This window comes from Schistocerca americana, chromosome 3 (assembly GCF_021461395.2).
Source record: "Schistocerca americana isolate TAMUIC-IGC-003095 chromosome 3, iqSchAmer2.1, whole genome shotgun sequence".
NCBI classification, from domain to species: domain Eukaryota; kingdom Metazoa; phylum Arthropoda; class Insecta; order Orthoptera; family Acrididae; genus Schistocerca; species Schistocerca americana.
In genome coordinates, this window is record NC_060121.1 from 531,510,771 (window position 1) to 531,524,030 (window position 13,260).

Below are 13,260 nucleotides of genomic sequence, written 5' to 3' on the forward strand. Positions count from 1 at the left end.
TATTGCCCAACGGAGGATACTGAACGCATACAGAGATGGGCAAAGGTTTGTTTCATCCGTGGGAGAGTGTCACAGAGAAACTGAAGGAACTGAACTGGCAGACTTTTGAAGACAGATGTAAACTATCCAAACGAAAGTCTATTAACAAAGTTTCAAGAACCGGCTTTAAATGATTACTCCATACGTGAATGGAACAGGAAGAAACCCTAATAACTGATACAATGTGACGTACCATCTGCCGTGCACCCCACAGTGGTTTGCAGAGATTAGATGTAGATGTTGATGTAGATGCACTCTCGGAGTCTGGATATCTCTCCTTAAAGGCACCGTAAAGCCTGCTGACGTTCAGATCTTGGCCAGAATACTCCTTGTTACTATTTCTTCTTCCATAATGACTCTTGATTTTTGAAAAAGAGTTGACATATTCCGAAAACAAGCTTCTCATCTGCTGCCGTGAACTACTTCTTTATGCCATATCACCCCACTTTTCTGTGAACGCTACTTCACCTTTCCTCTGTGCGAACACAAGAGCTTCGATTCTGCTTTTGGTTATTGCAAAAACAGACATAAAAGTGATCTTACAGGCCTGGACAATGTCACCCATTCCATCTAGCCACGAGTAACGTACTGTACGCCACCTGTGGTCTTTAGCGTCACCATACTGAGAATGACGCCTTCTGTTCACACACTTAATGACAACAAAACCCGTCAAATAGGAGATTTGCTACACGGAATCTTTGAGTGCTTAAAAGTCTTGGAACAGAATTTTTCTTTGTTTATATGGGACACAACCACTTGCAGCTGAACTGAAACAAGACTTGCACAAAACAACAAAATATTACATAATAACATTAGATATTAGTTACGAATATTTAGTACACAACTTTCTGTAGGCTCAGTTTCTGCTTCCAGCAATAAGTTTTTACTGCTCACATATGGTTTCCCTTCAGTTCTAAGAAGCTTTCTTTCATCGTGAACTGACTCTCCCTTCTTTATTTTTCTGCTCATGTCACTGTAAATCCTTCTATTTACAATCCGCTTTCGTGAAGTTAACAAGCAGGAACAAAAAACAGAGTGTGGCTGCTCAGTAGTGCCGCAGATAATGCTCTCAATTACAAAGCTTTGTGGTTCTTCGTTCGCTTAAACCAGCGGGCTCGCGTTTGAATGGGCTCGAGATTTCCCGAAAATATCATGAAATCCTACCACTGCATAACCTCATGTTGTGTTTGATTTCTCATACAGTACTAGACATTTAAGCTGGTTTAGACGAACATGTTGTCCTCCAAAAATGTTACTTGGTTGAATGCACTATAACGTTTTATTTGTTTATGAGAGCCGGTAATAATTTGGGTTGGAAACGAGAAATTCAGTTCCTGATCACATATTAGAAAAGGAGTTAAAAACATTACCATACGATAATCAGTTTGAAAAGAAGGCGGCAGCAGTGAGGTGAAACAATCAACACAATTAATTAAGAATTAAATGCAGAGTAAGAAATATATCGCAATAAAGTGGCTAATGTTTATCTCGAGAATGACTTACAGCAGCACGACCGATGTTGGAGATAATACCATCAGATGTCACTAGATCGCAGGTCGAACGAAAGCGGAAAATTGGACAATCATGATTACAATATTTTATTTATTTATTAGCTGTCGTTATTACGCATGACCTACAGCCTAGGAGGTATTTCAGTCCGTGTTTCACTTTTATTATTAAAATCCAGTCAGTGGCAACCCCTTTTTAGAAAATCTTGTAGGCGCTCCAGACTTCAAGTTCGTTAAAAGTTGTTCTCGTCTTGACGACACCAGGTGTAATTTTTTTCACCTGACATTTGGAAATACTTATTTTCGTTATTTTAATACGTGTATCGCCTGTTTCTTTAAAACCAAAAATCATCAGAATGAAGCATAGTAATCACAAATGAATTGTTAGGTGTCGCATTCTCCATAAATGTTATAAGGTCCTTAGTTACTTGACATTCTTCCACCTCCTTTACTAAGACAGGTCGTTGTGATAGTATCAAGTAGTGTTGGGCTAAACTGCGATTTTCCGATATCAGTGATTTCTGTGAATGCTACTATTCAATATCTGTTATTCTTAACTGTGATTTGTCGCAGTTAAGGAACCTAAGTCGCGTATCCCTCCGCCACTGCTATTTCTGCGATTTCTGCTACTTCCGCGATCTCTGCGACTTCTGCTACTTCTGCGATTTCTGTGACTTCTACGATTTCTGTGACTCGTGCGATTTCTGCGACTTACCACCGTATGAAAAAGCTACATCTGTCCACACAGAATATTGCATCTCAACAAACCTGTCATTGGTAAGTATGTTTTACGTTTGTTCTTCCGTTGGCTTTTATCTTGTATTAAAGAAACAACTGTGAAAATATTAATAGTGTAATTAATATGTAAGTAGCCATACAGTACCGTAATATTTCGTGTTTAGAAAATGAATTCTAACGTATTGTTATGTTCTCAGGTACCCGAACTACATTTCAATCACTCAGTAAAGTTGTAACCCAAAATATCATTGTCAGCAGATCTGGAGAAATTGCCACTGCGTCTTTAGACCGTTTTCGTCAGACGAGAGGTTAGTTTCTAACAAGGGAACATCCCCATCGCACCCCCCTCAGATTTAGTTATAAGTTGGCACAGTGGATAGGCCTTGAAAAACTGAACACGGATCAATCGAGAAAACAGGAAGAAGTTGTGTGGAACTATGAAAAAATAAGCAAAATATACAAACTGGGTCGTCCATGCGTAAGATAGGCAATATTAAGGCAATGTTAGGCGAGGTGCGCCGTGGTCACGTGGCTAGCGTGAACAGCTGCGGAACGAGGGGTCCTTGGTTCACGTCTTCCCTCGACTGAAAATTTTGCTTTCTTTATTTTCGCAAAGTTATGATCTCTCCGTTCGTTCATTGACGTCTCTGTTCACTGTAATAAGTTTAGTGTCTGTGTTTTGCGACCGCACCGCAAAACCGTGTGATTAGTTGACGAAAGGACGTGCCTCTCCAATGGGAACCGAAAACATTTGATCGCAAGGTCATAGGTCAACCGATTCCTCCACAGGAAAACACGTCTGATATTTTGTATACGACACTGGTGACGGCATGTGCGTCACATGACAGGAATATGTTGTCGACCCACCTAACTAGTACACTTGGCGAATGGGTGAAAAGATTCTTCTACCTTGCCCGATTTAGGTTTTCTTGTGGATGTAATAATCACTCCAAAAAAAGTGATGAAAACATAAGAGTTTTTCACATAAACTGAAAATAAAAAGTTAAAATTTTCGGTCGAGGGAAGATTTGAACTGAAGAACTCAGCTGTTCACACTAACCACGGGACCATGGCGCTCCTCGTCTCATACTGCCCTTAATATTGCCTATATTACACATGGACGACCCAGTTTGTATATTTTGCTTATTTTTTCATAGTTCCACACAACTTCTTCCTGTTTTCTCGATCGATCTGTGTTCAGTTTTTCAAGGCCTATCCACTGTGCCAACTTATAACTAAATCTGAGGGGGGTGCGATGGGGATGTTCCCTTGTAAGTGTTTCGATGGACTTAATTACTTAAGTGAGATCGTTCTTGCAAATGTGAAATATACCCCATTGAGTGGCTTTCATTACAGTAAATATTAGCAATCTACTCTGTCAATTATATTGCTTGTAATTAGTGACAGCAAAAATTGTTTAATAATTCTTGTGATTTTGCAGACACAGTTCAGGTTGCTGTACGTTATCTATCCACATCAAGGCTGTTGGGAGATACTCATGAAGATTCAAGAGAGCTCTTAGAGGATTTGCAGTTTAAAAGTGACATTATTGCGAAATAAGTGTGCAGATGAGTGATTAAACTGTGTTTTATTGAAGTTGTTGTGCGATTTTAAAGGAATAATAAATGTTAAATATAGTGAGCGAATAATGAAAATCTCATTTTCCACATGTTAAGCCGTCCTATACCCGTAATTTTCCGCCACATATTTATTGGTAAACACTTGTTGGAGAGTGACATGTCGCCCCCCCCCCCCCCCCCCCCCTCTTTCTCCACAATTTTGGTGTGACACTGACCTGTAACATATCCCGAAGTCTACAATATGCATTTTGAGGCTGTTGATACGAAAGTGGGAAGTACAGATCCTACAGTTAAATCAGGAATAGCTTAAGTGAATTACTTGAAAGTAACACAGGAAAAGCTTACTTATGTAGGTGGTAGTAGTGTCGGCAAAAAGTTCTTGTGTGTGAAGTTTCCATGTAGAACACCAGGTGTAAAACATTTCTCCCGAGTCTTGAACTGTGTCGGAACAAAAGTGAGGCATTCATATGACACAATAATACTGTTTTTATTTCACTACACTTATACAGGTGTCTGAGTTCTGCTGTGTTAACATTGCAAAGTCCTGTAGGCATGTGGAGTATTAACCAAAACTGTCATATTGGAAACAGAATCAAACACATTTGTTACGTTACTTGGTATTTTCAGGAGAAAGAGGCAATGTTGCTTCTTATTAATATAATACATTCAGAGTCACAGCTGTGTTTCACCAACCATAGCTGATGCTGAATGTGCATGTCGTCATATAATATGAAGGGCTTATTTCAATAGTGGTACAAGTCCATTACCTCCACTTTTTTGTCTATAATGCTTCTGAAATTAAAGATCCAAACAAACATAAATAAAGGTTCATCTCTAGCAAGAAGCCATATGCTTGAATATTTCTGGTATCTCAACTGCAGATTTTTCAGCACTCATTTAACTTTACGACTCTGTATCTCAAAATGAACAAAAGTGGACTTGTACCACTATTGAAATAAGCCCTTCATATTCAGTATTATGCACACAGTCACACACGGCACGTCGACCTCGTGAGGCACAAGGCTCTCGTAACGAAGTACGTACGTCGGTCAACAGATGGCACTAGGAAAAGAATGTTAACTACGCTTTTCAGTTGCTACTTGCGACTCTTAGTTGCGACTTGTCACGGAAATCGCAGTTAGACTCGATAGCGTGTCGCAGATATGAGCGTAGTACGAACTTTGGCCAACAGGTAGCACTGTTAACTACGCTTTTTAGTTGCTACTTGCGACTTCTAGCCGCGATTTGTCACTGAAATCGCAGAAAGCAGTACGGAATTCGGCCAACAGATGACTCACGGCGTTGAATATGAAATGCTACTTGCGACTGCTAACTGTGACTGAAATCGCAGTTAGATTTTGTAAAGTTGTTATTGTGATATCTGTGACTTCTCAATCACTGTGATTTCTAACAGATACGCGATTTCCTGCCCACCACTAGTCTCAAGAACCGTCTCTAGATCGCAAGCCCATCAAAAGATCGAGCATAACCCGAGATTTTCCGAACTGTGACGTAAACTATTCAAACAATATTATGAAAAGGATTGTTGCTACTCACCACATATTGGAGATGCTGCGTCGCAGATAGGCACAACAAAATACTGTCAAACATGAGCTGTGTGGTATGTTGTCTATTCTGGTGAAGGCCTGTTTGACCGAAAGCTTTGTTTGACAATCTTTTTATTGTGTCTATCTGCGACTCAGCATGTCCGCAGTATAGTGAGTAGCAACCATCGTCTTCATAATATTGTTATTATGCCGTTCTGGATTTTCCATTGCTTAAACTATTCCAACAGCTCGTGTTCAAACACAGCCTCCACAGCACATACGGCTCATGTCATCTTTCGGACCTTATATGCCTTACAAGAAATGATTGCAGCTTTTAGCCCGCTTTTCAGGTTGCTGGTAGGATGGCACTTAGCTTGGTTTTTCGGGTCTAACTCAAAAAGTTTATTTTGGCACTTAGCCCGTTATTGATTTCCACTCCAGAAGTAATAAATGGGTACAGCGGGGTGAGTGCCAGTGATATGCAACACAAAGCACGAATTTGGAATCATCTGTTATCAGCAGAGAACTGGTAGAGCTTATGTAAGATAACAGGTATAACGAAAGACTTTTTTTGCAAATGCGTTTAATTTGAGTGATAAATTGTACCTGTCAGGTGTAAGGATCAGTTTGGCTTTGTGCTGCGCGCCATGCACAAATTACTTAAATTCGTATTTCCCGCCTAAATTCGGCTCGCTTCGAGCCTGGAGCCGTAGTTGCAAGTCAGGGGTTAGGCTAGAATGAAGTGTGTTATCTTTCTGCACGAAGGAGAGCTTACGGAATGTTGTGCAAGTGATCGTGTGTGACAGCATACATTACAGTGGTTAGGAGGAAAGGTCAGGGCAAGCGGAAGTATTGACACCATGCAGCGTGTTTTGGTTAATATTTCTCCGTTACTAAGGCACTCCTCGAAGGAAAGTTTTACTGCGTTTGGTACTAAAACAACGCTGGTCAGAAACATATCAGTCAGTTGCAACAATTTTAATTCGTTTAAAATCCAGGATGTAAATGATTTCAATGAAAGAGTGAAGAATAGTAAAGTTCCTGTTATTGTAGATTTCTTCGCAACGTAAGTATTATCTGTAGGCAGCGCACAGCTACTGTCTACCAAGTTGCTTATCAGCTGCCTCTAATTTTTCTGTGTTACTAAATATATTTTGTTTTTTTGATAGATGGTGTAACCCCTGTAGAATGTTAGCGCCTCGTATTGAATCTGTCATCGCTGAGAAAAAGGGACAGGTAGTTCTTGCGAAGGTAGACATTGATGAACAAACAGATCTGGCACTGGATTATGACGTAAGTGTACTTTTGTATTTTCAGAACGAATTGTTCATACTGCAACGGAGTGTGCGCTGTTTTGAAACTTGCCGAGAGATTTATTTATTGGTGTCAAGTCAGCTGTATATTTTTACGAATAAACAGTATGGTGACTTACACAGTAGGGTAACACACACGGTGCATGCAAACAGCACTTTGTAGTACTAACTTGTATTTGTTGTGCCCATACGATATGACGCACTGTTCTCTGATTAAAAGGCAGACGATCACTGCTTACTTTAGAGGCTGGAGCACCAACTAACTGTAAGAAGAGTCGTTGACATGAACTTTTGTGAAGGAAGTAGTATGTCATGTTGCTAGTATATACAGTACAGCATAATTGTGTATGCAGTCAAAAATTTGTGACATTTTTCCATAAATTCAACAATATTCAGTGTTTCCTAAAGTTGCAGTCCGAAATTTATTTATAACTGTAATATGTGCAGTGCTGCAACAAACTTCAAACTCAAGTCTCAAACTACAGAGTAATGATATCAAACCATTTATAGCAATTTAATGTTGTGATTGGCACTACATTCCAGCTGACAGTGCACTTAAAGATTGTTTCATGTACAGTAGTGATAAATAACCTGTGGTATCACAGTTTACTTTCCAAGAGAGCTGCTCCGCTATAATCTGTTTATACACTACAGCCCACGTAGTAATAATCTTAAGGATCAGGTAACACCAGATGGAATCCATGACAAACAGGAAGAGTTTCATTATGCCTATCATAACATCCATTAAAGAATTTACACATATATGTAGTTGTGGACATGATATTCAAGAAAAGTGACAATGAAAACAATGCTAAATGTATCTCATCATACAGTTACATTGCATTGTATGCATAATAGAGGAGAAAGAGGAGTGAGGGATTAAGACAAGCAATGGTATAACAGATGTTTAGATTATGGGCAACCTGCTGTTTCTATGTGTGTCATTAATGATTTTGTTTTTAAAACGATTGGCAGAATAAGCTATACATGATGTGCTGGCTGGTTTCCACCTATTCCTGGCAACAACCTGATATTAATCTCTCTCTCTCTCTCTCTCTCTCTCTCTCTCTCTCTCTCTCTCTCTCTCTCTCTGGGTGGGTGCATGCGCGTGTGCCCACTACACACACAGGCACTTTGCTTGGTCTCATTGTTAATTTACAATTACGTCCTATTAAGCAAATGACTATTTTTCATTTATTTTTCCAGGTTTCTTCAGTCCCTGTGCTTGTAGCAATAAAGGATGGCAAGGAAGAAGATCGTTTAATTGGCCTGCAAGATGTTGACAAGCTAAAAAAGTTTGTTGATAATATATGCGGAAGTACTGCGGCAGCAGCAGCAAAGGCATCATAGAATTGAAAACATTACAAAGATCTTACTGTGATATATGTTCTCAGAATATTATTTCACATAGTTCAATAATGTTCTGTAAATTTTGTTATGCGTCAAACGTAATGCAGAAATGAATATAATTAAACCACTCCTTTCCCGAGAACAAGGCTCTATAGGCCTATACATAACACAGATGGTGTTCACTCTTGTGCAATTAATATTCACTGTAATAAGACACTGGTAATAAAAAGTTAACCCTGAAATGTTTCATACCATTGTCCTTTCTGGTTTAATTTTTCAGTTTCTACTAATACATGGGTATTCACACAACCACAACAGTAGCATCTTGCATGATTTACCTGTGGAAGTTTAAACTTGTTGAACTATTAATGCAGAAAGCTCGTGAGAAACTTTCACCTTCTCGTGTATTTTGTTATTTCTGGAGAACCTCATTGGAAGACAAGGACAGGAGTGTGTATGTTGCAACTGCAGCGACATAGAAAAACATCTTTGCAGAGGTGAACATAGTTCCAGACATCCGAGTTGCTAAGGGCTGAAATGACACTACAGATTGCTTCATTGTGTATGTCCAGCATTTAAGACACAACTGTCTTGGAGTCCAGATAGTTTCAGCCTGACAGGTGCCTCACTCTAGCAAATGACAAAAATGTATGCCCCAAAGGCAGATACACACACACACACACACACACACACACACACACACACACACACACACACACTCACTTGTGCTATTGTCACAATGTATTTAGTTGTGGGATCCAAAAGCTAGATGTCAATAGATTAGATATTCAAATGTAATCCACCAACAAAAAAGTTATCAAGAAATGAGAGCATACCAATTTTTTCTCTTGAAAAGTTTTAACGTAACTTCATTTTGGGAAGACAAAGGGTTGTCACATAGTATGTAACAGTAAGCAGAGCAAAATTTTTAGAAAAGCTTTGAGCAATGTGGCTAACAGCAGGACAAAGACTCTGCAGCATGGCCGGCCGAAGTGGCCGTGTGGTTAAAGGCGCTGCAGTCTGGAACCGCTACGGTCGCAGGTTCGAATCCTTCCTCGGGCATGGATGTTTGTGATGTCCTTAGGTTTAACTAGTTCTAAGTTCTAGGGGACTAATGACCTCAGCAGTTGAGTCCCATAGTGCTCAGAGCCATTTGCACCTCACTCTGCAGCATGAAACAGATCATTAAATTCCTGAAGCCCACAGAAATTGGACTATCATTCCCCGTGGTTCTAACCTGGTCCCTCATAACCATGTTCTGATGTTTCCTATTGTGGAAAACTATTTGCATGATATAAATGAGCTGTTAATGAAAATGGACTGTATAGCAACTGAAGAAAATTGGTGGAAAACAATTTCTAATCTTGGTTCACAATGATAATGAAGTTCATACGTTTTCACAGTGAGCAGAGAGAATGTAGTAGTCAAAGTCAGTGTACACTCTTTGTTTGCACGTTTTTACCATTTCCTGATGCATCCAATGGTTAGCGCGTTGAACAGGATAGTAAACTAATGATGTTCCAAGGCCAAACACGTGCCTACAAAGAAAGTTACCCTATTTATTAGGTGTGGCATCATATGTTCGGTTTACACTGGTGGCCAATAGTTTGCATAACTAGTAAGAAAACCAAACACTATCTGATACTTGGACAGCATCATTCTCAAACTTTAATGCCCACAGTACCAAACTTACGAAGTTCAAGACAATGGTTCCCTATTGAAACATGACCAGTTTGTCTTTCTGCGCAATGTACTGTGTGTTGTCAGTATGTTTTCATAAGCCATGTTTGCTCTTGTTGCAAGGTGTTTAAAAACTGTTGAAAAGAATAGATTTATTTATAATTTATTGCTTGAATAGCCTGACCAGATTATGGCCTTAAGGCTCCTTCCTACATCTGACAAGAAACAACACATACCACAGATATAACAACAACAATAATAGGCACTAAGAATGATATACATTTGTTTAGCACATTCAAAGCCATGCTTCCTTAGTGTTATCTGAAGTGGAAAAGGTGAAAGAAGGAGAAGATTGAAATGGGCAGTAACAGTGGCTGTTAAGAGAGTACAGAATTTGAATAAGGAACTCTGCTGACAAGGGGGAGGGAAAAATTGTAGGGAAGGGATGATTAACAAAAGTCAGACACAAAATAGTTTATCAGAGATAGCTATTATGGTAGGTGGGCCATTAGCTGTCTTTTGAAGTTTGTAAGTAATTTAATTTATCTGTTGTTTTGAGGAAGATTGTTCCAGAGTTAGCTTTACATGACAGAAAATGATTTAGAGAACACAGCAGCATTGCATGATGGTACAGAAGGGATTTTACTTTGTTGAGAATGAGTATTTTCGCTGTGTGTTCAAATAATAGTGCTTGAGAAGGCAATAAAGCAAATAGAGTGTATGATGGTCTCTATGTTTATCAGCAACTAGCCATGATAATTGTTGGTAAACAGGAGTGACACTGTCATATTAGCATACATCACATGTATCATAGACAAGCATTCATCACCCGTGTGAGTTTTTTTTTTTACAAAAGCCCTTGGTGAATAGCATCACCATAGTCAAGTATGAGTAGTCTTAGTGACTCTTAAGAGCTTGAGCTTATTTTTTTAAGCTTGAAAGGATTGTCACAAATAGAGCTTTTGGTCATTAAGGCCTTTGACGAAGGCCTTAGTGACCGAATGCTTTATTTGTGGTAGGCTTTTTGTTGCGCCTATCTGCAACTCAGAATCTCCGCTCTATGGTGGGTAGCAACTTTCCTTTTCATAATACTGTTATATTCCATCCTGGATTTTCCACTGTTTGATCATTACATGCTGTTGGTGGAATGTAAGGTACGGGTGAAACTATTGCGCAGCACAAATATTTTGACTTGTGAGTTTAACAAGTAGAAACAGTGTTGAAAGCTGTGCTGGAATCCAAAGTGCACATTGCACATAATAACTGTCTGTTATTTGTCCAGAGCTTGTTTCTGTTCATCAGTCACTTTTACAAGAGGAGTCACTGTGTTGTGATTTTGCCAGAAACCAGACTGGTATTCATTTAAAAGGTTATTTCATGTTAAATAATTAGCTGTTTGTGGACTACATATTGCAAAGCCTTGGATAACTCTGGTTCAGTGCAAATGGGCATGTAGTGGTTGTTTCTAGACTGTTGGGAAGATGCTGGATGTCAAAGAATGGGTAAAAAATGGCTGTTTTTTGGGTGGAGTGGTGGACACTTATGATAAGAGGTGCTGCTGTTTCATGATAAATCATGCCGCCGCCGCCCCCCAATTGCAAATGTCATTATGCAGATGCTACACCAACTCAAGTGGGAGACACTCGAGACCTGCCCTATAGTCCTGATCCCTACCCATGTGATTATCACACCTTTGGTCCCTTAAAAAAAGGTCTGATAGGATTGACTCCTGTTGGACGAGGATGAGCAGCAGGACAAGGTGTTTTACCTAATGAGTGTCCAGTGCGTCGGTGATTTTTACCTGATTGGCCTACTGATTCTGGTCTGTATGGGCTTCAAATGCAAAATTTTTGATTGCCTCTCATATATATGGAAGGAAGTAATATGTTTCAGAACTCTTTTTGCAGTGTGATCCTCAGCACCTCCCTTGTTGCATCTGGACCTGGATGAGTACCTTGTGATTAATTTGTACAAAGCAAAACAAGTCCCCGGAGACCACACTGAAATGCAGTACTACAGAAGCAGTCAAAATAAGGTTCTGCGAGTTACCTCCTATGTTGTTAAACTACATTTCCTTATGATTCATGCAAAGAATCTGTTTGGCTTCTGTCTTTATTACAACTAATTTTATATGGTCAGCCTACTTTAAATCACTTTGTATGTGTATTCTTAGATATCAAGTACTTGTGTCCATAGTGTGTGGCTGCCAACTGTGTAATCAAAAAACAGTGAGTCCTTCCGTCTGTTTGTATGCAGTATGTTACATTTGTATACAGAATTTTGAGGCCTGACACCAAGTGTCATTCCTCTGCACGTTTTAATGCTTTTTTACTAAAACTTTCTGATGTTACAACTACCCTGTATATAATACCATAATTCACAAACAGCCTCTTGCAGCTCCCAATTTAATGTACTAGGTTGTTGTAAATAACATTAACAATAAGACTCATAAAAATCACTTAGTAAATGTTGAAAGCAATTGTGGCATCTGATTGTCCTTATTAAGTAAAACAGGCTAAGTTCTAAGTGACAGGAAGTCAAACAATGGAAAGTCCATGTTCAAATATCAACAATATTATGAGAAAGATAGATTGTTGCTCACTGTAAAGATGACACATTGAGTTGCAGACGGGTGTAGGGGGGGGGGACGACGACTGTTACACATTAGAGCTTTCGACAAAATCCTTCTTCAGAAGGGAAAACACACACGCATTCACACAAGCAAGCATACTTCACACATATGTGACTGCTACTTCAGACCAGAAAGCAAATGTGTCATGTCGAAAGGAAGCAGCAGTTCAGAGTGGGGCAGGGATAGCAGGGTATGTGGGCAGGGAGTCAGTGCTGCTTGGCAAAGCATGCAAGGACTGGATGGGGGGAGGGCAAGGCTTCAAGGCACAGAGGGGGAGAACAGCAGAGAAGGGGAAAAGCCCGAGTGGTGCATTGGCAGAGAGCAGTGCATGATGAGGGTGAGTGGACATGAATTTGAAGGAGATGATAGGATAGAGGGGCAGAAACTGTTGGGTGGAGGGTGTGGGGACAGTAGCTTTCCGTAGGTTCATTTTGACGGGTTTGTTAGGGCAACGATGGCACTGGAGAAACAAGAAATGACGTAGGAAATGAGCAAATGAAGGCATTAGGTGACAGAGGGGAGCTGGATAATGGAGCAAGGTGTGTAAAAATATGCACATGTAAAAATACTCTGACAGGGAGAAATACACATAAAACATGGATGGAATGGATGGTATATAGGAGTATTTGTATGTAAGGATAAGTGAAGAAAGGAGGAGGGGGGTTGATTAGTTATAATTAACAGTGGGAAGAATTTGGGGGATGAGATGCTGCACCAACAATCCGTTCAGTCACATAGCCATGTGTTGAGCACAGATGAGACTGTTGATGCAGTGTGGCTTGGATGTCAGTGTATGTGCAGCTTGGGAGGTGATAAAAAAAGACACAAAAGAAGGGAAAGAAAGACACTATGTAGAGGAAAGCTTTAGAGAAC

General features: G+C 39.8%; 1 protein-coding gene across 1 annotated transcript; it reads left to right on the plus strand.

The window, feature by feature from the left end:
• Positions 1-6,150: 6,150 nt before the first annotated feature.
• On the plus strand, positions 6,151-8,317 carry LOC124606681 (thioredoxin, mitochondrial). Its single transcript, XM_047138696.1, has 3 exons — positions 6,151-6,478; positions 6,582-6,705; positions 7,932-8,317. Exons 1-3 carry the CDS (start codon positions 6,273-6,275, stop codon positions 8,073-8,075), a joined length of 474 nt encoding a protein of 157 aa, XP_046994652.1. The 5' UTR covers positions 6,151-6,272; the 3' UTR covers positions 8,076-8,317.
• Positions 8,318-13,260: the final 4,943 nt, after the last annotated feature.

Excerpts from the sequence above, each read along its gene's own strand:
- LOC124606681 (XM_047138696.1), top strand. The coding sequence starts at position 6,273 with ATGCAGCGTGTTTTGGTTAATATTTCTCCGTTACTAAGGCACTCCTCG. Across the intron at positions 6,479-6,581 it reads ATTGTAGATTTCTTCGCAAC|ATGGTGTAACCCCTGTAGAA; the intron begins GTAAGTATTATC and ends TTTTTTTGATAG. Across the intron at positions 6,706-7,931 it reads ATCTGGCACTGGATTATGAC|GTTTCTTCAGTCCCTGTGCT; the intron begins GTAAGTGTACTT and ends TTATTTTTCCAG.